The sequence below is a fragment of the Podarcis raffonei genome, chromosome 2, assembly GCF_027172205.1.
Source record: "Podarcis raffonei isolate rPodRaf1 chromosome 2, rPodRaf1.pri, whole genome shotgun sequence".
NCBI classification, from domain to species: domain Eukaryota; kingdom Metazoa; phylum Chordata; class Lepidosauria; order Squamata; family Lacertidae; genus Podarcis; species Podarcis raffonei.
Window position 1 is genome coordinate 36,376,218 of NC_070603.1, and position 27,465 is coordinate 36,403,682.

General features: G+C 45.5%; 1 protein-coding gene across 4 annotated transcripts in view; it reads right to left on the reverse strand.

Annotated features, from left to right (window-relative positions):
- RNF157 (ring finger protein 157) overlaps positions 1-27,465 on the reverse strand; it is a 74,701-nt gene that overhangs the window by 15,740 nt on the left and 31,496 nt on the right. For all 4 annotated transcript variants that reach the window (XM_053375964.1, XM_053375965.1, XM_053375967.1 and 1 more), the window contains exons 3-14: positions 13,332-13,420; positions 9,419-9,565; positions 7,516-7,633; positions 7,111-7,177; positions 6,510-6,553; positions 5,512-5,559; positions 4,428-4,499; positions 3,943-4,102; positions 3,333-3,445; positions 1,801-2,039; positions 1,469-1,577; positions 747-858 (exon numbers count right to left, since the gene is read on the reverse strand). In XM_053375964.1, coding sequence (XP_053231939.1) covers positions 747-858; positions 1,469-1,577; positions 1,801-2,039; positions 3,333-3,445; positions 3,943-4,102; positions 4,428-4,499; positions 5,512-5,559; positions 6,510-6,553; positions 7,111-7,177; positions 7,516-7,633; positions 9,419-9,565; positions 13,332-13,420 — 1,318 coding nt within the window. The remainder of the gene's footprint in view (positions 1-746; positions 859-1,468; positions 1,578-1,800; positions 2,040-3,332; positions 3,446-3,942; positions 4,103-4,427; positions 4,500-5,511; positions 5,560-6,509; positions 6,554-7,110; positions 7,178-7,515; positions 7,634-9,418; positions 9,566-13,331; positions 13,421-27,465) is intronic.

Below are 27,465 nucleotides of genomic sequence, written 5' to 3' on the forward strand. Positions count from 1 at the left end.
TGCTCTTAACTCAGTCGGTACATCACACGTTTTCCTTACTGCACCCGGCTCCTGATCACGTGTCTTTCATGAGCTATCTCTTCTAGCTCAAATCCTATGATAATGACTAATATACACACAATAATTACCAAAATGATTATACATTCTTTATCGATCTTCTGAGAAAAATGCAGAACCTTATGCATAGCCACAGAGACTTGCGAACTACCCAACCTAAGATGAACTTATAATGTCTGATTTCTGTTATAATGTCTCTGTGGCTTTGCATAAGGTTCTGTATTTTTCTCCGAAGATTGATAAAGAATGTATAATCATTTTGGTAATTATTGTGTGTATATTAGTCGCCAACGTGTTGCATGAGTCGTATTACTTCTATAAACAGAACAGGTTGCATTTTTCTAGCAAATCCTACGATAAAGCTACTCACTGATCTGCCTGCTTTCCAACTGTGTAGCAGCAGCATGGGTTAATCAACCCATTAGTTAATCAACACAATATCCATAAAAGCAAGGAGGCCAAAAGGTGGAACATCTGCAAAACCTTTTTCTTTTATTTTAAAGCGAAGATTGTTCATCTTGTGGTCTATCCCTGTGCACTGGTGTTCAGCCTATGTCCTCTGCCAAGGCATACAAAAAGGTGGAACAGGGGAAGAAGTGTGGGATTGAGGAAAACCACTAATATGCTTGCTGAGGGGTCTTTTGAAGATGTGCCCCCAGAATCAAAGCAAGTCAGCTTTCCTTCCATACCTTCTGGAGAAGAGATGGTAGAAGAGAGAGGTGTCCCTGTACATGAAGACTGGTCTATTGCTCCTGAGGAGGATAAGGTAAGGTTTTCACTTTCTGGCGTCACACCACATTCCTGAAAAAAATGCACCAGATGTTAAGATAGAAACATAATTTCCAGTGATGGAACTACTGCCATAAATTGTGTGTTTAGCCTTGCCATTACAGATAGGCAAACTCCCCCAAACCTGCTTCAGATTAATGGACATAAGAGTTGAGGTCTTCTGAAAACAAATGAGAAAGCTCTCAGGTCATTTTACCAAGGCAATCAAAGTTCCAAAAAAAATTAGCCCCTTAAAACAGGAAGTGATCTAGTTCCTTGGCAGTGCTCCAACAATCTCTGGTCAAGAAAGGCTTTGCTCAATCTCTCCTGGCCTGGCAAAGCATTTAAGCAACAAGGGAAGCCAGTAATTCTTCCCTGGCTCTGATTTCAATCTGAGCCAGAGAAGAATTCCTGAGTTAGCAAAGCACACTTCCTCTTTGAGGTGGGCTTTTCCAAGCCTCTGAAATTCTTTCCTAAACCAGGTTCAGGAGAGCTCTGTCAGCACGCTTCCTTAGCATGAGCAACAAAGACATCGGGTTTAACTCCTGGGATCTCTTGCAGGAAAGCTCTTTAACCCTCCTGTTCCCAGGAAGCAGAGGTGGTTTTTTAATATAAACCCAAGACCTTTCAAACAAACAATCACCTCTTCATGAGGACGAGGAGACTTCCTCCTGGAAATCCTGATTTCAGATTCACTGCCGGTCTTCTCATCCTCTTCTTCATGTAGTACTGAGGAATTCTGGGATATTGACCTGGTGGAAAACAAATCACTTCTTTCTACTAGAAACCAAAGGGAAGGGGGAGCTCTAAAGAGCTACAAGCTGACAACAGAAGACACGTCCACAAGCAGCTAGATACACCTGGAGGGCAGCAGCTACATCAAGAGACAGCAGACAGGTGCCAGCAATTGTAGCTTAGCCATTGCAGTTTGGGCAACAGCCACTGCAGTGCAGGAGACATCAGCAAGCTACTTACTTGGATAGGCTCTTCTTCAGCTTGAGTCCTTGGCTGCCGCAATCCGACAAGCGGTCAAGGGGAGACAGGGTCCGGACGGGAGGCAGGTGGCCATCACTGCCATATGAGGGCAGCATGCCCGACACATGGCTGTCCCCAAGTACGTGGAGCGGAAGAGCTGCTGGGGATGGAGTGAGAGGCCCATTAAGGGCTTCCAGAAGAGAGACCACCTCATAGCCCGGAGGGATGTTCTCTGAAGACTAGAGGAACCGGGGAGACGGGTGTGAGAAGAACACTCTCCCTCTGTATCATAAATAGCTTTTTACAAGAGAGCTCAGCACAGAGGAGTAAGCCCCACCCCCTCCAAAGGAATCTGACTCATACATAAAAGGAGCAAGAGAGACAGACAGACAGAGATCACCGATAGGAGACTTGCTTATTTCACATAAAGTTGCTGATATTTTCATGCTTTATTCTGGACCAGATCGCTTGGATTTCTTAGCCTGAAATCTTTTAGCTGGAAGAAGTTGCGACTGTGTGACTGTAAAATGGGTAGAGGAACACCCTTGGGTGCTGGAGCCGTGCAGGGCACAGAAGTCAGAGAGAGAGAGAGTGAGGAAAGGAGGGGGGAACTAACACACAGGAATCATCCAACACACAACCTGCTACTATTCTAACAAACTTCCATAGTCAAGAGGATACGGTGCAAACTTTTCTGTTCTAAGCTTGACACTTCAGGCCTAGTTCCCTGACGTTGCAGATGTGGTGGTAAATTAGTTCTGGGCTCAGATCTCTTCAGACTGCCCACCGTGTGGAAAAAGTCACGTTGTTAAAATTATTTATCCATTGGGTGGTGGTGGAAGTCCACATGCATTCAAAACTAAAGTATTGAGGGGAGAAGACTAGAATTTTGCTTTTCTCCCCAGTATCTAGTTTTCTAAATGCAAAGCTGTTTAAAAAAGAAACCAGCAAAAAAGGAGGAGAAATTGATATTATCTTCCACCTGCAGTCTGAACACTATTGTCTAGAAACCTTAAATCTACTCTGCATGTGGACCTAGAATGAATCCCAGCTCTCCCCTAGATAGAAATCAGATCCACACTAAATTCTGGACATACAGACTGGCAGGAGGTGAACAACTCACTCTATGTGGGTGCTGCTGGGGCAGAGTAAATTGTTGTAAGGCACAAGGGCCTCATTTGCCAAGTAAGCTTCCAGAACCCTAGCTCCTCTGCCTTCAACCCATGGCTTCTGGCTCAAGGCTGATTCACTTGATTTTGCATGGAATTTCCTGCTATGCTACCCGAATCATTGTGAGGAAGGCTGGTTGCCCTTGTCATCAGTGGCACCTTTTCCTTGGACCCCCAAAGCCACTGGCTGTGCAGCAGTCCCGCAACAGGCTCTGTGCATACGTTACTATAGGGAAGGTTTTTAAAGAAGCCTTCTCTGTGCCCGACTCCTCTTCAGCAAACTATTTCACAGTCTGCAAGACCTGCTCAGCAAAGACAGCAGGGCAGTGTCAACACTGGGACCACCAGCACACCTATACTAACCGAGTGCTCCTCTGAGTCCGATGTCTGGGAGGCGATGATAGGGTTGAAGTTGGTTGGAGAAAGGGGTCCCAGCTTTTTTCTCATGGCTCGGATCTGTAGCAAAGCCCGAAATGCTGCAGGGCAAGAGATGAAGGGTAGGAGGAATAAAAACAGCTTCCAACAACAAATATTAAGGATGCTCACTGTCAGACAGGAACTCCTCATGCACACAATTTTGTGTGGTTTCCACAAAACACCAGAACACAATCCCATAAATTTAATCCAGATTTACCCTTACTGGGTGAAATCTGATTTGGAAACCCTTGTTGTCAACAGCCCATATGAGATATTTGAATGACTCTTTGCAATAATAAGCCCCTGCCTGGAAGCTCCCTCAGAAGACAGGTGCAATATAACAACATACGCTATAATTTGCCCATGGTGACAAAAAAATAATAATTAAAAATAAGATACTGCATGCAAAATCAGACAGGATTTTGTCAACAATGTTAAAATGAATGTTAGCTTTCCAAAGTCAGAGGATCAAATAGGATAAGCCACTGATTTTTCCAGGATATGGCAACCTCTAATTTGGACAAAAATCAAGATGTAAAGAAGCTTGCGGACTTACGCAGCCTGCAGATGGGGCAGTTGTTGGCTTGGTAACGCAAGGTGTCAGCGCAGGTATTGCAGAGGCAAAGGTGGCGGCAAGGTAAGATCAAGGTGTCCCGGACGTCAGAGAGGCAGACCACACATTCTGCACTATTGTCGCTCACCTCATCTTCTGCCACCTGGAAAGGAAAGGAAACCAAAGCAAAAATACAAAACAGGTAGGTGAAATGTGACATTCAAATATTTCCTTAATGAGTTTGAATTAATGGGAATGCTGTTTTGCTGTGTTTACACAGATGTATTGGAGGTGGGGGAGAAGAGAACTGTAAAAATTGAGCAGTAGCTAAATGTTAAGAGGTCCTCCCCTTTTAAATTTTAAAATTTCTGCCACAGCAGCTTTCCAAGGCGAATTCTCTCGTATGAAAACAAATCCTTCTTGAGTCTGTTTCATGTGTATTTTTACAGCATGTGAACTTGGCCCGCATCCTCTGCTTCAGTACTCACCTTGGAATCCTGTGTATTATATTTGTTTTCTATCCCATAGATCTCTTGAAGGAGGTAGCTCACTCCGTCCACCTACATGGGCAGGAAGAGAGAATCAACACATAAGTAATTGGAGGTAAGTAGAGTAAAAAAATGGACTCCTTCGGGAGGAGGGGGAGGACTACAGACAGCTTCTATGAGAAACAAGAACTTCTCTAATCCAAAGATACCAGTCTGCTTCAGCCCACCTAAACACACACACACTAGCCCATTATTGTGGGGAAGTAAACTCCGTGCTTCTCTGCAATACTTAAATGCTATGGGTGACTATGGCATGTTGAATTTTTCAACTTTCAGATTCCCAAAAGGAGGGGTGCTAAAAAATTGTAACATGACTTGGGAAATCAAAAGATATTTTGGTTAAATTCATATAATTTAGTTTTGTTTGGTAAGTAAAATATGTGTAAAATTGCGAAGAATTTTTTTTTTAAAAAAGACTGCCAAATACTTGTGGTTTTATTATATATTATTTTTATTTTTTTATTATTTAGCATTGCTTGACATTTTTGGAAGGTAAAATTAGAATTCTTCATTTCCCCCCCCCCCGAAAACAGATTGTGTGCTTCTTCATCAGACATAGGCTTCCAAACACGTGTTTTTATGACCCCTCACGGAAGAAACTTGCAAAAATTAAGCTTCATCCCTAAACCGACATGTCCTAATAGGGGATCATCCATTGGTTCTAACATCAAACCGTTCTCTAATTTTCCCTACTCCATGGCTTCCCAATACCTTTTATCTAAATGCTCTCTGCAATAGGCCCAGATGGTTGAGACTAGACTGGGATGCAGATCCCAAACAAATCTGACCCCAACTCATATGCTCCCCCTCCCAAATGGGCAATATCCAACTTAGAGGTAGCCCACTGAAATGAATGGACTTAAATGGATCTAATCTGAGTATGACTAATGTTGGCTATCACCCAAATATACTTGTGTCTCAGGGGTCTTCAGTGATTCTAGGCAGCTTTCCCAGAAAAGTAACCAGGGACACACCTGAACTAAAGCAGCAGGCAGCCACCACCAAGCACCAACCACACACTCACCACTTGCTTCTGTTTGAGGGGCTTCACACAAAAGCTGCCGTCGGCATGCTGGGAGAAAAACACAAACGATCAGATAGAGCTTTAGTCTGTCAAAAGAGGCTTCACAGAATACATTTGCGATGAAACAGAATTCGCCTACTGAAGAGCATCCGCTTTTAAAAAAGAACGCGTCCGCCTTGTAGCAGAATGCAAAAGGAATGCATCCTATTCATGTTGTGCCTTGTGCTCCAGGAATCTTCTAAGAATCACTCCCCTTTCAACTCTCCTACCACTCTTCTTTACTATTCAAACGCTCACAAAAGATTGCTACAGTTCAAAAGCAGCCTCTAATCCATTGTATTTATTTCGCTGTGTAGTCACGTAAATATTTTTTACATTCACTCAGCCAAGGGGTGAGTGTGTGTTAAATTTAATTAACTGAAGGAATTGGGGGGCGGGGGCTTGATTTGTTTTGGTATAAGCGAGTTTGGGTTGTTTCCACAGGCATGTCTTCTGATTATATCCCTGTTGAACGTTAATGCCCCGCTTCTTTGGTGTTTGGGCATAGGGCGAATAGACAGTGCTACCAATATCAGTGTGTAGCAGAGTGCCAAACAAGCAGTGTGCAACCTCAGGTGCTCAGTAGGATCACCATCCTCAGATCCCCTCCGATTCCATGAAATCCTGTTATATAGAGTAGGGCCCAGAACTTCTCTTCTTCTACCAAAAAGGCCAACATTGTTCAGAGATCCTGGCTGCTTCTTGGAAGCTTGGGCAGCTCTCCAAGCCATTCCTCACGATCCAAAGTCATGTAACTTGGAGAATGTGGTGGGAAGCAGAGGCTGGAGAAGTCTACAGAGCTTGCCCCTTGCCAATTTACCCAAGCGGCTCAGCAGTCTTCCTAACCCTTTGACCACGGACTTGCTTTCAGAGCAAGCTCTTTACCCACATTTGGGAGCCCAGATTTCTGGGCATAAAAGCTAGCTTGGACAAGAGGTCAAGAGAAAGACCACACTCACCTTCTCAAACGTTGCCAGGAGTACATGGCAATGGCCCATATGCTCTGCAAGGTAACAGGCAAGAATGAGAGTGATTGACACACACATGCGGAAGCCTGTATATAGATGATAGAGGTCAGGGATGGCCTTCCATAATCAATCAATCAATCAATCAATTAATAATTTATTATTTATACCCTGCCCATCTGGCTGGGTTTCTCACAGAAGACACAGATCCAGTTGCACTTCAGCGCTCATCACCTCCAGCCAGAAAGGCCAATGGCCAGGGGCGATGCCAGCTGCAGTTTGCCAATACGTGGAGGGTGATAGGTTTGTCACCCCTGGTACAGGTTTTCTGCAATTGCAGGTGTCCACTGATGAACACAATTCAAGTTGGTAAAACCTATAAACAGATCAATTAAATGTGTACAAATAGCTCATTATAGGCAGTTTTCAGAGTGTATTTGTTTGCTAATGTCACTCAGCAGGGCATCTGATGGATATCCGGGATGTGGTTATCTAAATAGAAGGGTTGCAGTTACAGCTTGCCAGGCAAAAATCATTTGAGCATCCATGTTAACTCAGTGCCAAAATGAATCCAAACCTTAAGAGCATCGCTTACCATCTCCCTCATCTACCACTGCAAGAACCACCATGGGGTAGACTTCACGGTCCAGATCAAAGGCCAGCTGAAAAGAACAAGAAGGAAGAAAGGAATATATACAGCGGTGAGCGAAGTGAGCAGGGGCATCGGCCCCCAGTAACACCTAGAGTTGCTAAGTGCTTCTGTATCAATACTGCATTTTTAAAAGAGATGAATGGACTCAATTTCCCTCTATACTACAGTATAGTCTGCTTGCATCTTTTCTGTTTGTAAATTCCCATGGGGCAGTATCCTGCCGTGTTAGTATTATCAGGATGGGTCCTTACAACGTACTAAGGACTCCTTAATTATTATGCCTCTCCTCCAGTGCTGAAAATATCCCTTAAACTCCCTTCCCACATTTACAAACCTATTTTGCCTTACCTCCTCTTCAGTCCATTCCGAGGGATCGACAGTGTGGGAGGGGAGGCAGAACTGCTGGCACACCCCTCGCTTGTAGTGGACAGTCTCCGATTGCAAACTATTGTCTTTGGGGATGTAACTACCATGGAAAGGGAAGACAACAAAGAGTGAACAGCCACAGAACATCTGCTAATTATTCTTGAATCCCAACACGTAGCATCCCCCAAATGCACTCCAAGACAAAGATCTTCCTCCATGCAGCAAACCAGCTTTATCTCTAACAAGCTCTTACTAGTTCAAAGGGATTTCAGGTCTGCGTTATATTAATATCCCCCGATAGCCACTTCCTTATTATCCAGAATATCAAGCCTCCAATCAAGATTCTCTAATGGTATCCTCAAGGCCGATTTCCAGGACAACCCCAGCATGTGGTAGCCCATGCTGACATTGATCCATGGTGAGTCACTCATCTACATCCTGATAGCATCTACATAATTCAACTCAGATTGGCTTCGGTATGCCACTGCAACATTGCCTTTTCTGCAAATGCGCAGAGATGCTATCAGATGCCATATTACTCTTGATTCTGTGCATGCTGTCAAATGCTGTTCTAGGATGAATTCTCCCTTGCTACCGGCTGACACTGATTCCAAGATTCCACAGTTCAAATTGCTACACAGACCCTTGCAGGTAATCTTTCTGCCCATCCATTAACTTGTGTCTAGTAGATTTCTTTCCCCTGCACATATAGCAAGCTCAACACAAGGCCCTTACAACAACCCACTTGGCTTTTTGTTGCTGTTTAGGTGCTTTTAATCTATTCTGCTTCTGGGCCCAATGTGTGTGGCCTTTTCTCTGGTCACCTGCCCTTGCTCTTCCAGAATGATTTACACATGTTGGCTCCCTGCCTGAACCTACAGTGATTTGCAGCCTCGTCCCTTGAGGACTCTGCCAACTTCGCTTTATGGTAGCATACAAGAGAACTGCAAACTACATGCATTTTATACTAGTGTTTGCTCTATCCCAGAATGGATGTTTCAATAAACTTAGCAATGTCAGGCTGTTTGTGTTATCATTCACACTGCTTTGCGAATGGTCACTGCCCTTATTTTACATGTTTATGCTGTAAAGCAATTCCAGTTTTCTTATTTTCTTGTATTTTGTTTCCTTATGGCCTCACTGCTAACATTTTCTCTCCCTTTCCACCCACATATATATATATATATATATATATATATATATATATATATATATATATACAAAAACACTCATCAACTAAGGATCTGATGAAGTGGACCCTGGCCCACAAAAGAGTACACCATAATTAACTGTGTTAGTCTTAAGGTGCCACTCAAAATACCCAGAGTTCTATTAATTCTAAAACAGGTGGTTTTTTAAAACTGCTCTGCGTTCTAGCTATTGGCAGATTAATTCATTTTGCACTATGTGCAGCTGTTTCCCAGGAGTCAATGCTTCTGAATACCAGTTGCTAGAAATCAAAGGAAGGGAGAGTACTTTTGTGCTTGGGTCCTGCTTGAGAGTTTTCCACAGGCATCTGGTTGGCCACTGTGAGCACAGGATGCTGGACTAGATAGAGCATTGGCCTGATCCAGCAGGCTATTCTTATGTTTAAACATAAGGCTGGGGCTGGGAGAAATGGTGTAGGCTTCACAACTGTACGGAAAGCCCATGTGCTTTCCTATGCACAAGAGAATAGGCTCTCCTTTCAAATGTTGCACTGAACATATGGATGCTATTGGCAGAGCCAGGAGATGCAGTCTACCTCCTCCCTCCATTCACTGGTGGTGCAAAAAATTTGGACACCCCGTCTGAGTATGCAAGAAAAATTTCAGCAATACTATTATTAAGCCATCTGATTCTGTGGGAAGCAAACACACCCCAACCCAGCTTTCGTTATATTTACCTCACTACTCCATTTTGGAATTCTTCAGTAGCCTGGTAATAAATTGTTATAGCCACCCGGGCATCAGTGTCGAATGTGAATTCCACATTGTACTGGACTTTGGCTTTGCTGACTTCTTCCCCTGGAGTCTTCACTTCCTCTGCACACCTGGTGGATAAAGACATAGGCAAAGAAATTAGTCTAGCTCTAGACCAGGCATAGACAAACTCAGCCCTCCAGGTGTTTTGGGACTACAACTCCCATCATCCCTGACCACTGGTCCTTTTAGCTAGGTTTGATGGGAGTTGTAGTCCCAAAAAACCTGGAGGGCCGAGTTTGCCTATGCCTGCTCTAGACCTTGCAACAAACAGAAAGGACCCAACTCAAAATGCCCAAGAAGTGATTTGACCTCTCTTCTGCTAAAACAGGTGTAGCCCTCCAGATGTTGTTGGCATACGACACCCGTCAGCCCCAGCAGGCATGGCCAGCATTCAAGGATGGCGAGTCCAACAACAAATGCATGGTGTTACATTGGCTACCGCTATGCTAAAGTAAACATCAAGAAAGTAAATGGTTTGTGCTGCAAGCACACCTGCAGCAGAACTTTAAAACATTTAACCCCTGGAGGCAACTGTATGCATGCAGCCCATCTAGCATTGATACTAACTCCAGGTCCTCAGTTAGTTAACCCTGAAGCATCCCATTTGCTAAGTCTGGCCAGACGTCCGCACCCACCTGCCACAGTAAGACAACAAAATGTGATGCCATCCCCTTCTTCCTTCCAGACACCCATTTCATCCCTGCTACATCAAGTATGTCAAAACAAACCTCTACCCAAAGCTGATACTTCTGGCCACACCCCTCTGGGGCAAGGGGCTCAGCTGGACCCTGAAGGTAACTATTTTAGAAATGAAATCCTGTGTTTCTGTGGGGCTTTGGTGCCCCATGCTATGTTTGCAGAGTCAGTAAGTGTGACAAGAGAAACCCTGTGTTCTTGCTGTTTTATTATTATTATTATTTTGTTTAAAATGGATTACTATGGTGTGGGTCAATATTATCGGAAATGATGTTGCCGGGTGTGTGAAATTGATTGTAGCAAGCGGTGCAATGAGTTAAAAAGGTGGGTGGGAGTCAGATAAAGAACTGAGAGTTTCAGCTGTGGGTAGAAGTACAGCATCATCAAGATGCCAGGACTACCATGTTGAGAAACGACAGAGGGGTCACGTCCGTGCCAAACATTTAAAGCACTCTTATACCACTTTAACAGTTATGGCTTCCTACAAAGACACATGGGAACTGTAGTTTGTTAAGGATGCTGACCTGACAATTCCCCTCCCCCCAAACCACAGTTCCCAGGATTCTCTATGACTGTTAAAGTGGTATCACAGTGCTTTAAATATATAGTACAGGTGTGGCTTGAGTATTAGTCTCTCAGAGATCAGGCCTAACCAGGCCTACATGGTTACCAGATCTACCAGAAATGGCAGACCAATTCTGCGGTGCTAAATTATGTATCCTTGTTAATGTATTTGGGGTATTTACTTCACAATGTGATAGGAATTTTATGGTCTTAGATATATGGCAACGTTCATAACCACACGTACATAGAACAGCACAGGAAAGCCAACCTGGAACCATTTTGATTCCTAAACTGAGCAAATGTTTCTCTGCATGGTCAAAATGGAAAAGCCTCCCCATTGTCTCTTCCTTCACAAATCCTGTCTTAATCTGTGTTTGAATAAGGGTGTGAGCCTTATCATTACAAAAGACTGCCCAGGCTCCCCAAGAAATCCAATCAAGTAACCTGCCAGACAGGAAATAAACAAAGCGACAGGAGAAAACAACATGCAAATGTTCTGTTTTAGACGCCTTATCTGAGGGGTGGTCTTAGGTTATACCCCTTCTGTGATGAATGCATAATGTTTCTGGGGGTGGTCTTGATCTAGAGGATGGGAATTTCAAAAGTCTTTATAAGCCCTTGCACAGCATTTTTGGGGGTCCTCCTCCTTTCCTGCGAGTGAGGGGAGCACCATGTTGCAACAGATCAATAAAGATCAAGCTTACTAGCTGCTTTGCTTCTCAATATTCTCTGGTTGGCCTCTGTTATTTTCTCCTACCAATAGGGAACCTATGTAAGGACTCTATATGGGCTCTTGGATACCCCATAAGGGAAAAGGGCATATTTTTATTTACAACAACATCCACCCACTGACGGGGAGGAAGCCCCCTCTGGACACCCATGCACACAGCCACTGGCAGCAGTGGTGGGGGAAGGGCTAGAAAAGGCTCCCCACCGTTTCTTTCCTCTGCCTTTTCTGCATGCCTGACTTCCCAGGCCTTGGCAACATCCCTCTGAAAATAGCTGAAAACACAAATGCAAATTGAATCCAGAATGCAAGTAAGGAAAGGGCAATCTTAGTAACCAAATTCACGGCATGTTAAACTGGTAGAGAACATCCCTTCACCCAGGCCTGTTTCATTACTGCCGCTATACTGCCCAGAGTCTTTGCTAGGTCAGTCCCTCTCCACACACACACACACACACACACACACACACACCCAGCAACACCTCAAGTCCTGAGCTCTAAACTGCTGGATTTTATTTGGCTCTGATTTTAGCCCAGCAACAGGAGTGAATTCAACTCCGTCTAATCCTGTTGTCACCTGCAGTGACCCTGAAAGCCAAGTGGAGAAGATAGAGATATAAAGGCGCAAACAGCCTGTCTCGTTGTCTTACAGGGCATCTGTGTAACTCCTCCTCCAAAACAGCCAGATAATCTCTCCACTAATCTTGAGGAGCTACAAACGGATCTCCCCTGCTGTACTGCAGCTGATGGGATTGCTTCCAGCAGACCATTATCAAAACGGAGCAAAGAGACTTACCTAAATTCAAGCGTTGCTTTTTGAAGTCAAGTTCAAAAAGGGGGGGGGGTTGAAAGGAGCAAAACAAGGCATGACACTCTCATCTGTGGATGGCATGTGTGTTCTGAGCAGCTGAGTTTGCCCAAGTATGCTGGAGGCTGGGGGAAGGATGATCCTTTCATGTTTAATGAGCAGCAAAGACCTGAGCATTTAAAAGCACTAACCGAAACTGGGAAAAGGATCACACCTCTGTTTCTTCTATTGAAGGGAAACCTGCTCATTTACACACATATGCAGCATTCATAACTGGCACACCATGCATGCATTCTGCCACTTAAACGCAGTAATTTTGTGCCTGGGAAATTAAGAAAAACCAGCTCTCAGGCACCTAACAGAGGGCGCCCTTTGTCAGAATGAATAACTGCAAAGGCACACAGCACTCACTGTGTATAACACCCCATCTATCCTATTAGACAAGTGCTCATGGTCCAGGAATATATTTGAAAACACTGCAGAGATTTTTTTTTATTTAGGAAGGCCAAGGTATGTTTGGCACTTTAAAAAATTCATTTATGCCTGAAGATGCTTTTACAGAGTTATCTGATGAAGTGGGGAAGGGGCATTGCTCATAGGCAGAGCATACATGCTCTCTATGCAGAAGATCCCAGATTAATTTAATCACATAACCACTCAAAAGGATTTCTGGTAGCAAGGCTGAAAAAGACCCAATCCTTGCAGAATTTTTGGGCTCACCAAGGTTGACAGCAGCTGCCTGGTTTACACATCACGTTAAACCGTAGTTGAAAACAATGGACAGTGTGTTAGTGCACGCTGCTCAAAAAGTTCCCAGGTTGCTCCTTCCCCACTTCTGCCTGGACACGACAGGAGGGAAAGCAACCAGAGGTTGGCTTCACATTACATGCAAACCAGAGCTCATGGTTTGTCCCCACAACCAAAGGAATTGGGATTGGGAAGTTATAAGGTCAGCTCCTTGAGTTAAACCGGTTTAAAATAAATTATGGTCTAACATCAGAGTGCTACAAACCCCTGTTGTGAAGCAACAGCGACTTACTTGACTAGGCGCAATGTGTCCTTTCGGACATTGATCAGGCTTCGCAGTGTCTTCACTGGCTCCTGGGGCGGTGGGGCAGCATACGGAAACTAGACAGAGAGGAAAGAAAGAGAATTTGACATTTTAAGATGTCACTCGGTCTCTAAGGCCCCATCTGCTGTGACTGGCACAAGCCTAACTTCTATGTTCACTCAGTATTGCATAGGCAATAGGATCCTGACAGACATATTGCTTGAAAATGAAGGGAAGCAGAGACTTTTATAAGGATCACTAAAAACAATCACTAGAAACAAGCCGGATACATTTTGAATCATGGCAACTGAAACAGTCCCGCAACTGGAAATGCAATGGAACTTAAACTGTTGTTCCTGAACCTTTGGAAGCCGCCTCTCTGGGCTCGTCCACACCTCTGCCTGCCCCATTACTTCCCCCTGGGGAAACTCAGAGGTTCCCGCAGAGGACCAAACAGCAATTAGATTTTCTGTGGATTGCCACTTGTTCCAAATCAGCAGTAAAAAATGTGTTTTCCATAGGAATGTTGCAGGGCAAATGCAAAACCACTAAGGTGCATGCTTAAAAAGCAGTGGACAAGTGGAAAACCATTCGGCCCCTTTTTAGGCTTGGGACAAGTATAGATGAGCCTGTTTGTTTGTTTGTTTCCCTCTGCTCGTCCATTTGCTTGTTCTCAACACGACACGTTCAGGCCTATCTGGTAATGTTAAGGATGCTACAGCCAAAAAAGCACCTCCAGGTCTGTGAACAGCAGCAGCCTCTTGACTTGAAGTCAGGAGTTGCATTTTAGGAGCACAGAGATGTAATGCTTCATATGCAGATGATCTCCCTGGCCTAGAACACTGGAAGGAGGCGCCAGTAAATGTATGCACCCCTTCTTCTTCTTCTTCTTCTTCTTCTTCTTCTTCTTCTTCTTCTTCTTCTTCGCTGCTGCGAATCCTGAAACACAACAGCAGCTAAACCTGCATGGCAAATTATGAGTGGCTCCACATGTGCATATTGAGCATCTCAAGGGATGCCATGGGGGCGGGGGACAGCTCTTAAGGCACATGCCCCCCTGGGGCACGGGGGAGACTCTGTAGCTCCCTGCAACTACTGAGATGGAGAAGGAGAAAGTGGAGGTGGCAGGCAAAAGCAAGACAACAGCTTGGAATTTGAAGACTGAGCTCCCTTCCTTGGTCTCCAGCAACTAAAAGGCCCAGTAAGTTAGTGAATGGACATTTACTTCCTGTGGGCACAGCCAGGCTTCTCTCTCTCTTTTTTTTGGTGGGGATGGGGTGTTCTCTAAAAACAGCTTGGTAAAAATTCTGCTCTGTGTCACATCTCTGCCATACATTTACATAGAATTGTAGAGTTGGAAGGGACCACAAGAGTCATCTCGTCCAATCCCCTGCACTGCAGGAATCTTTTGCCCAAAGTGGGGCTTGAACCCATGTCCCCGAGATTAAGAGTCTCATCCTTATTTGACTGAGCTATCCCAGAGAGATTTTAAAGCACATGCCTTCCACCAAAGAATTGTGGGAACTGTACTGGGGGCTGGAAATTCTAGCTCTGGGAGGGGTCAACTATAGTTTCCAGGATTCTTGGGGGGGGGGAGCCACGTGCTTTAAATGTATGGCATGGATGAGACCCCAGACTGGTACAGCTGTGGTTTATCCCTTCCTTGCTGGAAGAGTGGTACATTTTTCCTCTGTGCCTGCTGAGACAGTGGAAACCTCCCATGCAGAATACATCCCATGCATGCACTATGGACACATTACAGCTGCCTTGGGAACCTTTGTTCCAAGTTATTCATTTATTTAGAGCAAGCAGGATGTTTCCATCACAGTCTTAAAACAGACAGCAACACAAGCCATTACCTGCACCGAGATTCAGTATATATACACATATACAGGTGAGGAGGTGGAAGCTGCTTTGGCACTACTTCTGCAGCCCCTTTCATGCTTTGCTTGCCTTCTCCCTGTTTTCCTATTGCTCTCGTAGAAGTCTACCATGCCCAGTGCAGTAAACAGAGGGGATATTTTTAGCTTGCTGATGCAGCAAAATGCCGATTTAGATCAGTATCTGGAGGTGGGTGCAGAGATTATTCTCTGCCTGCCTGTCACGGAATGACTACAGATTTGCCTATTTAACCAACTGTGCTCCAGAAGCAGAAAAGGGATTATTTACGCCTGCTTGATATTAGTTAGCCGAAGCATATAAAAAAGCAGGGGAAGAGAGAGAGAGTTAAGCAAGACAGTTTCCCTAGAAGGAAAGGAAATAAGCAGGACAGGCAGTTAGCACAGCATTGTGCAACCCATGCAGGGGGTATCAATACTGGGAAGAAAGCAGCTAACATAGATGTACTCTTGACTTATTAGTGTTGGGGTTTGTCCACATCATAGAAAAATGTGGACCCCCAACCCAGCGTTGTTTGAGACATTTCTAATTTCAAATGTGGCGGTTTTAAATCCTAATGGCTTTGGACTTTCCAAAGATTAAAAGCAAGCAAGCAAGCAAGCAAGCAAGCAAGCAAGCAAGCAAGCAAACCCACATTTCAAAGGGGAACAGTTCATGACAACACTGGGATGGGGAGGGTGTCATGTTGATGCCCCTGCATTAATGGGGACACAGGCCCATGCAAATCCTCATGCTGCGCATGTGGAGAAGCCCTTGGTTCACTGAAGCGCTCCTGATAAAGAATATTTCAACTTTAAAGAACAGGTATCAAGGCAGAATTAGGATTCATTTCAAAAGGGTTTGGTGCTATCTGAAGAAGAGCTCTGTCACACACATGGCCACTCCCAAGGGCTTATCCAGTGTTCCCTTTCCTCCGCTCTTTTTAGGCATGGTCCACGCTTTATAAAGCTCTGTGTCAGAGCAACTTTTGTTTTGCTCCAGAGCTTTCCCTGTGAAAACCCCGAACTGACATTTGCTCCGAATCAACTTTAAAGAGTGTTAAAGCTTGGACCTTTGCCTGGAGAGAGTTGGGCAAAAGGGTAAGTGTGGAGAAACCCTCAGTCTTCTGTCTGATGTGGCTCCAGTGTTGAGAATATATATATGGCGTTTCAAACCCTAACATGTTGGAATGCTTGTAACAAATGAACTATATGCTTCATTCTTGCCTATTTTCACATTTAGTTGAGTGTTTGCTTGTCCTCTCTCTCTCTTTCCTTTGAAGAACCCCTGTTTTTCATTGTGACATTTTCCTGTTTGAACATGCACTGTGTTAACCAATTTGTCAATATTGCTAGATCTATTGATATAATTACAGTATACAACACATAATACAATAGACCCGTGGGTCCTAATTTGGATGAATGTTGCCTTTTCATACCAAGTTAATATTGTTTTATTGTTTACTAAAGGTAATGTTGCATGTAAAAACTTTCCTTTTGTTCAGTGAAGCAGCAGATTCTGGCAGCTATGTAGACCAATCTGTCTTGTGCATGTTTCATTAAGTACCTGCTTAATTCCTGCAGAATTTATCATCAAGAGCTGAATAATGAATTTTTAAAAATCTGAAACATTTATACTGTGCTGTTCAAAATTGAACACTGTCTAACAGAAAATTTAAAATAAATTAACAAAATCAGATACAAATCATAGAAAAAACTGTGGATTAAAAACCAACATCAATCACAACTCAAGCCCTACTGATAAAATATCAGTGTGCACGTACCCATTCCCTAAGTCCTCAAAAACAAAAAGATACTAACAGCCTATCAGAAAAGCCAGGTATGGGGGCAGGACCAGGCCAGAGGATAAGCCTCAAGAGGGTCATTCAGACTGGATTTGTGTTTGAGCAATGAAACCTCATTGAGCTCCCATTTGGACTTGTCACAGCTGCGATATACTCATCTATAGCTTATGGATGCTACATTGCTTCACGACAAATCCTTTCATTTTGAGTCAACAGCTTCTGGCTGACATAAGCAACTACAACGCAGCATAAAGAACGCCCAGAAAGAATGAACTGTTAAAAGCATTCAGCCTAGCTCTACCAGATGTGGAACATAGGCATCATGACAATCCCAATAATAATAATATAATAATAATAATTTATTATTTATACCCCGCCCATCTGGCTGGGCCTCCCCAGCCACTCTGGGCGGCTTCCATAAAAACCAAAAATACAGTAAAATATCACACGTTAAAAACTTCCCTGAACAGGGCTGCCTTAAGATGTCTTCTGAATGTCAGGTAGTTGTTTATCTCTTTGACATCTGCTGGAAGGGCATTCCACAGGGCGGGCGCCACTACCGAGAAGGCCCTCTGCCTGGTTCCCTGTAGCTTTGCTTCTCGCAATGAGGAAACCGCCAGAAGGCCCTCGGCGCTGGACCTCAGCGTCCGGGCAGAATGATGGGGGTGGAGACGCTCCTTCAGGTATACTGGACCGAGGCCGTTTAGGGCTTTAAAGGTCAGCACCAACACTTTGAATTGTGCTCGGAAACGTACTGGGAGCCAATGTAGGTCTTTCAAGACCGGTGTTATATGGTCTCGGCGGCCGCCCCCAGTCACCAGTCTAGCTGCTGCATTCTGGATTAGTTGTAGTTTCCGAGTCACCTTCAAAGGTAGCCCCACGTAGAGCGCATTGCAGTAATCCAAGCGGGAGATAACCAGAGCATGCACCACTCTGGCGAGACAGTCCGCAGGCAGATAGGGTCTCAGCCTACGTACCAGATGGAGCTGGTAAACAGCTGCCCTGGACACAGATTTGACCTGTGCCTCCATGGACAGCTGTGAGTCCAAAATGACTCCCAGGCTGCGCACCTGGTCCTTCAGGGGCACAGTTACCCCATTCAGGACCAGGGAATCCTCCACACCTGCCCGCCTCCTGTCCCCCAAAAACAGTACTTCTGTCTTGTCAGGATTCAACCTCAATCTGTTAGCCACCATCCATCCTCCAACCGCCTCCAGACACTCACACAGGACCTTCACCGCCCTCACTGGTTCTGATTTAAAAGAGTGGTAGAGCTGGGTATCATCCGCATACTGATGAACACCCAGCCCAAACCTCCTGATGATCTCTCCCAGCGGCTGCATGTAAATGTTGAAAAGCATGGGGGAGAGGACAGAACCCTGAGGCACCCCACAAGTGAGAGCCCAGGGGTCTGAACACTCATCCCCCACCACCACTTTCTGAACACGGCCCAGGAGGAAGGAGCGGAACCACTGTATGACAGTGCCCCCAGCTCCCAGCCCCTCAAGACGGTCCAGAAGGATGTTATGGTCGATGGTATCAAACGCCGCTGAGAGATCCAGCAGAACTAGGAAACAGCTCTCACCTTTGTCCCTCGCCCGCCGGAGATCATCAACCAGTGCGACCAAGGCAGTTTCAGTCCCATGATGAGGCCTGAATCCCGACTGGAAGGGATCCAAATGGTCCGCTTCTTCCAGGCGTGCCTGGAGTTGTTCGGCAACCGCTCGCTCAATCACCTTGCCCAAGAATGGAAGATTTGAGACTGGGCGATAGTTGGCCATCGTGGCCGCATCTAAAGATGGTTTTTTAAGAAGCGGTTTAATAACCGCCTCTTTCAGCGGGTCTGGGAAGGCTCCCTCACGGAGGGAAGCATTCACCACCCCACGAAGCCCATCGCCCAGTCCTTCCCGGCTAGCTTTTATAAGCCAGGATGGGCAAGGATCCAGGAGACAGGTGGTTGGTTTCACTCGTCCAAGCAGCCTGTCCACATCCTCGGAGGTAACAGATTGGAATTGGTCCCACTCAACTTGACTAGACAGAACTCTAGCACTCTCCCGCCCCGGCCCTGCTCCCACGGTGGAGTCTACTTCTTCCCGAATCTGAGCGATTTTATCTGCAAAAAACTTTGCAAAATCATTGCAGGAGAACATGTGGCCCATACTGGGCCCCGATGTTGCAGGTGGTTCCGCTAAATTGTGAACCACCTGAAAAAGTCTCCTGCTGCTGTTTTCTGCAGATGCAATAGAGGCGGTGAAGAAATCCTTCTTCGCCGTCGCTATCGCCACTTGGTAGGCTCGACGTTGAGCTCTAACCTGTGTCCGGTCAGATTCGGAATGAGTTATCCGCCACCGGCGCTCTAGCCGTCTCAACGATTGTTTCATTGCCCTCAGATCCGTGGAAAACCACGGGGCTGTCCGGGCTCCATGCAATCGGAGAGGGCGCAATACCGTTGAAATGTAGGTTTTGTAGCCAATCAAGCGATGGCAGGGTCCAGTCCTAGAAGGGCCACTGGTGTCAGGCCACACAAGTTCATGTGAAAGTTTATGGGCTGGAGCCAAACAATGCTCTGCACTGCAGAACACCAAGTTGCCTCGTAGAGCACACAATACCAGCTCTGCTTTGTTCCAAGATGTTGGGAACACTATAAACCATAGAATAGTATACTCAGATTGCTGACATATCAACCCCCAATTCACAAAGAAAGGAAACCTAGCTGGCTGCATTGCTACACACTGCAATGCAAACAAGGAGCCTTATGTCAAGCCTTTTGGTGCCACCAAGTGGTAATGTTTTGTTGTTACTTTAGCAGATGCACACAGGAAGAGGAAATAGGATAGGATTGTTGTTGTTTAGTCGTTTAGTCGTGTCCGACTCTTTGTGACCCCATGGACCAGAGCACACCAGGCACTCCTGTCTTCCACTGCCTCCCGCAGTTTGGTCAAACTCATGCTGGTAGCTTTGGGAACACTGTCTAACCAGCTCGTCCTCTGTCGTCCCCTTCTTCTTGTGCCCTCAATCTTTCCCAACATCAGGGTCTTTTCCAGGGAGTCTTCTCTTCTCACGAGGTGGCCAAAGTATTGGAGCCTCAGCTTCACAATCTGTCCTTCCAGTGAGCACTCAGGGCTGATTTCCTTAAGAATGGATAGGTTTGATCTTCTTGCAGTTCATGGGACTCTCAAGAGTCTCCTCCAGCACCATAATTCAAAAGCATCAATTCTTCGGCGATCAGTCTTGTTTGTGGTCCAGCTCTCACGTCCATACATCACTACTGGGAAAACCACAGCTTAACTATACGGACCTTTGTCGGCAAGGTGACGTCTCTGCTTTTTAAGATGCTTGTTTGTCATTGCTTTCCTCCCAAGAAGCAGGCGTCTTTTAATTTCGTGACTGCTGTCACTGTCTGCAGTGATCATGGAGCCCAAGAAAGTAAAATCTCTCACTACCTCCATTTCTTCCCCTTCTATTTGCCAGAAGGTGATGGGACTAGTGGCCATGATCTTAGTTTTTTTTAATGTTGAGCTTCAGACCATATTTTGCGCTCTTCTCTTTCACCCTCATTAAGAGGTTCTTTAATTCCTCCTCACTTTCTGCCATGCTTGCCCAATCATGCAAAGTCATAATTTGTTTTAGTGTTATTAGTATTGGCCTGAACCAGGCCAGTGACTGGCTCTCTGGAGAAAAGTATCAGAAGAACTATTGCTTTACACATAAGAATGATGAACCTTTGGCCCTGTGGACATGGCTGGACTCTCAACTCAATGTGGCCCATGGTTGGGGATGGTAGGAGTACAGCAGCTTCTGGAGGAAGTTTCCCCTGCGGGAAGCTAGGAAGATTTCAGCTGTTTATTTGTCTACACATACAAGATTTGGTACAAGTCTCCTCACTGCCTGCAGTGAGAGCACTTGGTGCTTTGGCCTGATTTTAATTGGCATCACCCATCCCTATCCTAAAGGAGTACAACAAGGCTATATATTGTCTCCCTGCTTAACCTATATGCAGAATTCATCATGCAAAAGGCTGGACTGGATAAATCCCAAGCCAGAATTAAGATTGCCAGAAGAAATATCAACAACCTGGGCAAGCATGCTGGTGTACAGTGAGAAACTCATGGCCACTTTGTTCCTCCTCCACCTCTACCACTCTACTGGGAGCCAAGTCATGGTTTGGGGCTTGATGATACACCCAAACCTGGGACCATGGTTTGTTTCCAAAAGTAATCTAGACTCATCTACGTCTGGAAGCACCACACAAATTTGAGTTCTTAAAGCCACAATGTATGCATAAATCAATGCTAAACTAATTTAAACCAATTATTAGTGGGAATGCTGCTTAAAGAAATTAAAGCAACGAACATGGTCAATTCTGAGTTCTGCTGCCAAACAAAAATCCTTAATTTTAATAACTATATTAAATGACATCCAATGTCTATGCTGACCCTTAAAGTATAATCTGGATAGAATGGGCAAGCCCATCTAGGATTACCCAGCAGAGGACTTGGCCTCACTGCAGGGAGTTTTCTAATCCTACAGCTGGATAGCTCAGTTGGTTAGAGTGTGGTGCTGATAATGCCAAGATTGCAGGTTCGATCCCTGTGTGGGACAACTGCATATTCCTGCATTGCAGGGGGTTGGACTAGATGATCCTCAGGGTCTCTTCCAACTCTACAATTCTAAGATTCTATGATTCTCACAACCTCTGTGGCATTTTGAATTTGTCACCCCTTACCCTTCTCCCTTGACAAAACAGAATACATGTCTCCAAAAACCTGGATTTTTTGAATAATAAAGAAATTGTGCAAAACAGGTAAATGCATGCACACTGACTTTTCTCATGGCTCTGTGGGTTCCAGATCCATCACCGTCTATTTTCTAGACCAGCAAAGCAGGAAATGCATTGCTGTTGCCGATGGCACACACTATCAAGACACTTGCAGCAGATAATATTCTAAAACAGTTGAATGTCAGCAAGCACAATCTGACTTCCTAGAAATTTCGCTATAGGTGCATGCCCACGCTTAGATGGATTTCAGCCTAAGTTCTATAGTGATTCATCTATCTCTGCCTCCAGTATGGCTGGGTGGATTCTACCTTACAATCTGCTGCGTCGGCAGAACACTGGAAAAATGCATTGATCCTCAAGTGCTGCCAAAAATAATTCAACAGCAAGGGCAAAAGGGGGGGAGGATATCAAGTCACTCCTTGGCCAAATGGCTTTGATGCAAGAAAAGAAAAAAAAAGGATGTGAATGCTGAATGCCGTTACCACAAATATGCACTTAGGTGCGCATAGACTTGGGAAAGAACCCTCAAACTGCTTTATTTATTCAAAGCAGTGAAGCACTGCTTCTAACCATGCTACCAGGGATTTTCAAGATGTGCCCATCTGAACCGTGGCTGGGAACTCCATATATTAGTGGGACGCCTAGCAGGAAACAGGGCAGTGTTCGTGTATGCCCAAGGGGCTCACTATGTCCTTTGGAAACCTCTGCACTGGGTCTATTGCTCTTGGAAAAGCACAAAAACAAACTAGCAGGTACCTGGTCCAGGGATAAGCAATCTCCCTTAGGGAACTAGAATACGGACACTGTCTCTGCCTGGAGGGGAAGCAAAGTTTACTGTTCTACTAGTAAACGGCCATGTAAAGATTACCGTATTTTTTGCTCCACAACACTCACTTTTTTCCTCCTAGAAAGTAAGGGGAAATGTCTGTGCGTGTTATGGAGCGAATGCCTACGGATGGCGGGGGGATCTGCTGCAGTCGTGAGCAGAGGATCCATGGTTCTGTTAGGATATTTCCGTTCCACCTTAAAAGGGAGCAGGATGTTTTGTATAACAGCCTGCGTAAGTTCCTGTCTCACAGGATGTTTATGTTGTAAGTTCCTTTCGATTTAGGCTGTTTTGCCTGAGCAGTCGGAGGAGACGGTCATGATTTCTTTGTTCTGACCAATGCCTAATAAACTGTAAATATGCATGTTCTGCTCTCTGCTTGTGCAACTTCCTGCTGTGTGAATTCTGCTGATATAGTGTGCACTAAGCCTGAGGCTTAGTGTCGCTGAATTGCTGATATTGCCTGACTACGGGAGGTCGATGGATCGTCCGGCACCGAGCTTGGGGGCCAAGATGGACTTTATCTCCCTGGCAGTATCCCAACAACAGGTTATGGGCCCAGATTCACGGCACTTGCAGGAGAGACAGACTGCTGAGGTATGTGTGGGAAAAGCGAAAGCAGAGGCTTTTCTGTTGCCGCGGCAGCCTCTTTGATGTCCGGCTGGCCTAATTGGCCTGGGAACCGAGCCAAGCAGGCTTCGTGATTTATGGGTGCCAAGATAAGGAGTCTCTGAAGTGAAGAAGACTCACGGCTGACGTTAAGAGCTGGAATGGAGTTTTTCCAAGCCTCTGAAGCTGCTGAGTGCCCAAAATTAAATCGGGACAATTATGAGACCTGGGCAAAATGGTGTGAGAGTTTGCTGCGTCAGTTTGGAGTCTGGCAAACTGTCAGTGAAGCCCCTCCAGTTCCTCTGACAGGGAGATGGGAGGCTCAGAATTCGAGAGCCATAGACATAATAGTCTTGTCCGTCTCTCTGGAGGAAATTGCTACGCTAGCTGGCAACACGACTGCACGTCAGATGTGGAATGCTTTGAAGATAGCCCATCTGCCAGTCATCCCAGCCCAGAGTTTGACTGCGTCGGAGGTCCTGGCTGTTTCCCAGAATGCAAGTGAATGCAGAGATGCCGAGGGCACCGGTTGCAAGCTGCAGGGGGAGCTGACTGTGATGTCATCCCAGGCAGCATTCCAGCCTCCAGGGGGAGCCAAGGAGTCGGCAGCTGAGAGCTCTGTTTCCCGTGAGAACCAAGGTCAGTGCCTTTGCAGAGGCCGGAAGACCAGATGTAAACAGAGCAAGATGCTTGCAGGTGGCCAGGAGCGGGGGGGCAAGTTGCAAAAGCCCACGCCAGTGGAAAACAAGGCTATGTTTGCTGGCACAGCTCTACCAAAGGCTAAAGGCACGTCTGATGGCCAGGAGCAGGGGGGCAAGTTGCAAAAGCCCTCGCCAGTGGAAAACAAGGCTATGTTTGCTGGCACAGCTTCACCAAAGGCTAAAGGCAAGCTGCAAAAGCCCACGCTGGTGGAAAACAAGGTTTTGTTTGCCAGCAAATCTGCTTCGAAGGGGAAGGCCAGGTTTATTGTTGACTCTGCGGCCACGCGCCATCTCACCAAAGACCGCCATCTGTTTGTCTCCTTCACACCTCAAGATGGAGAGGTCCAGCTGGCTGATGGAAGGACTTTGCAAGCTACAGGAGTTGGGACTGTGAAACTTGAAAGTCTGCATACTACCATTAGCAATGTACTTTTTGTTCCAGGAGCTGCGGACAATTTGATTAGTGTACCACAGCTGACTGGGCGTGGTTTTGAAGTTTCCTTCAAGAGGACTGTCTGTGTCATCAGAAAAGGCAAAGAGGACATGTGGCATGCAAAGTTGATGGATGGTTTGTTCTGTCTAACTTATGATGATGTTGCTGTATCTAATGCTGATACTTGTTGTGTTGCACAAACTAACAAGGTTCTTCATGCAGGATGCATTCACGATGCACATAGAAGGTTTTGTCACCTCTCTTGGCAAGCGCTAGCCAAGATGCCTGAGTTGGTTGAAGGTTTGGACATCAAACCCTGTAAGTTTCACATGAAATGTGTCTCTTGTGCAGAGAACAAGGTGAAGGTTGCTCCAAAAGGCAAGGAGTCTAGCAGGCAGGCTTCCAAACCCTACCAGCTAGTTCATGCAGACCTGGTAGGTCCTCTAGCGCCCTCTTTGGGTAGAGCAAGGTACTTCATGGTTCTAATTGATTCTTTTTCCAGGTACATTCATGTGTTTATGCTCGAGCAGAAATCGCAAGCATTTCCTAGGTTCAAGGCATTCTGTGCTTGGTTGGAGAATGCTCACGGTAAACGTATTGGTTGTCTGTTTACTGATCGAGGCGGGGAATTCACTTCTCAGCAGTTTGAAGCTTTCCTGACTGAGAAGGGAATCCAGCATGACTTGTCAACGCCTAGATCGCCATGGATGAATGGGCTTGCGGAGAGAGCAAATCAAACGTTGCTGCAAGGCATAAAAACCTTGTTGCATGATGCCAACCTCCCTGAGAAGTTTTGGGGGGAAGCTCTCTCGAATTTTGTTTACAGTTTTAATCGCAGACTGTCATCACCTATTGGTTGCACTCCCTATGAGAAGATGTTTGGTAAGAAACCTAACACCAAGCACTTGAGAATCTTTGGTTCTGACATGTGGGTACACACCCCACAAAGCAACAAGCTTGGGAAGCGTGGGGCACATGGTTTGTTCATGGGGTACGAAAAAGGTGCATACAGAGTATGGATGACTAACTCTAAATCCATAAAGTTCACAAGGAGTGTTGAGTACAATCCTAAGTGGGGGAAAAATGTGGGAATTTTCCAGAGTTACCCAGAGGAGGATGAAGGTGATGTGAAGAAAGCAGATCATGCTGAGAAAGCTGAGGAAACTGAGGATGAGGATGATGATGATGATGATGATCAGAGTTCGGATTCCAGTTCAGTGGGCGGCGCTGCTGCTGCTGTCAGTGACAGTGATGACACAGCAGACTACAAGAGCGCAAAGGCCTCAGTCAGACCATCTGATGCGTCTGACAATGAACTGGAAGAACCACTGTTCACCATTGGTCACTTTTCTCCTAAGAAGGAGGAGATGAGTCCAGAAGACTTGCGTCTGGTTCGCAGGTCTGAAAGGGCGACCAAAGGCAAACCTCCAAAGAGATTTGCTGATGAGTTTGCTAAGATGGCAACTGCTGTTCTTAGTAGCTCAGAGAAGGTGTGGGAACCTTCAAGCTTCAAAGAGGTCCAGGAGTTAACCTCTAAAGATGCTGAGCCTTGGCTAAATGCCATGAAGGCTGAAGTTGATTCCTTGAACAGGAACCAAACTTGGGAGCTGGTACCGGTAGTCCCAGGAATGAGACTGGTTGGCAGCAAATGGGTCTTCAAGGCCAAGACAGACCAGAATGGCAAGGTTGTCAGACACAAAGCCAGATTGGTTGCCAGAGGTTTTTCACAGGTACCAGGGCAGGATTACCACGAGACCTACTCACCCACGGTCAAATATGAGAGCATTCGGCTGATGCTCAAGATCGCTGCGGAGGAGAAACTGCATGTTTCCCATCATGACATTAATACAGCTTTTTTGTACGGGATTCTGGGGGAGGAGCTGTACATGCTTCCACCTGACGGGATGCAGATACAGAAGGGAATGGTCTGTAAACTGCGGAAATCCTTATATGGTCTCAAGCAGAGTGCCAGGTGTTGGAACACAAAACTCACTGAAACGTTGCTTTCTCTAGGTTTTCACCAGGGCAAAGCTGATCCATGTGTGTTTGTCAAGGAGGAGGGGCAAAACAAACTGTATTGTTTATGTTTTGTTGATGATCTTCTGATGTTTTGGAAGAATCAGGCTTTTTACCAAAGCACCCTAGCTCAGCTGAAGGAGCACTTTGACATGAAGGATCTTGGTGAGGTATCCAACTATCTTTCTCTGCAGGTGGAGAGGGACCAAGCAGGTAATTTTCTGGTACACCAAACACAGAAAATTGCTGATGTATTAACCAGGTTGAATTTGGTTGATGCAAACCCAGCAGACACACCGATGGTGACAGGTTACCAGGTAGATAGTACTGCTGAAGCGTTTTCTGACACAACGCTGTACAGATGCATTCTAGGCAAGTTGAATTTCATTGCTAGATGTTCAAGACCTGACATTGCTGTAAGCACTAACCTGCTTAGCAGACATGCTAACAATCCTACTGTTCAGGATTGGAAAGCTCTGAAGCGCATAGCCCGGTATTTGAAAGGGACTATGCACTACAGGCTGAGGTTCACCAGTCAGAAGACTGGAGGTCTTGAAATCTTTGCAGATGCAAGTTTTGGAAGTGACACCACGGATGGTACAAGCACTTCTGGAGTATGCTACATGTACAACCACTGCCTGTTTGACTGGTTGTGCAAAAAGCAGACGACAGTTAGCCTAAGTTCCTGTGAAGCAGAACTCAATGCTCTGTCACTTTCACTCATGGATTGTGAATGGTTGATGCAACTGTTTAAGGACATTGGGGTTTCTGTGAAATGTCCTATACAAGTGTATCAAGACAATAGATCTTGTTTGGCTTTGCTGAACTCGGAGAGTTGCAAGCAAAGGACCAAGTACTTGCAGATTAAGCTACATCGTGCAAGAGAGTGTATTCAGAAAGGACTCATTCAGGTGTCCTACATGCCAGGAAATGAAATTCCTGCTGATCTGTTGTCTAAGGTTGTTAACAGAGAACAACTGAAGGTTTACGCACAAAGGTTGCAATTGGGTTGAACCACAGGTACTACAGGTTACACGGAAAGGGGGAGGATGTTAGGATATTTCCGTTCCACCTT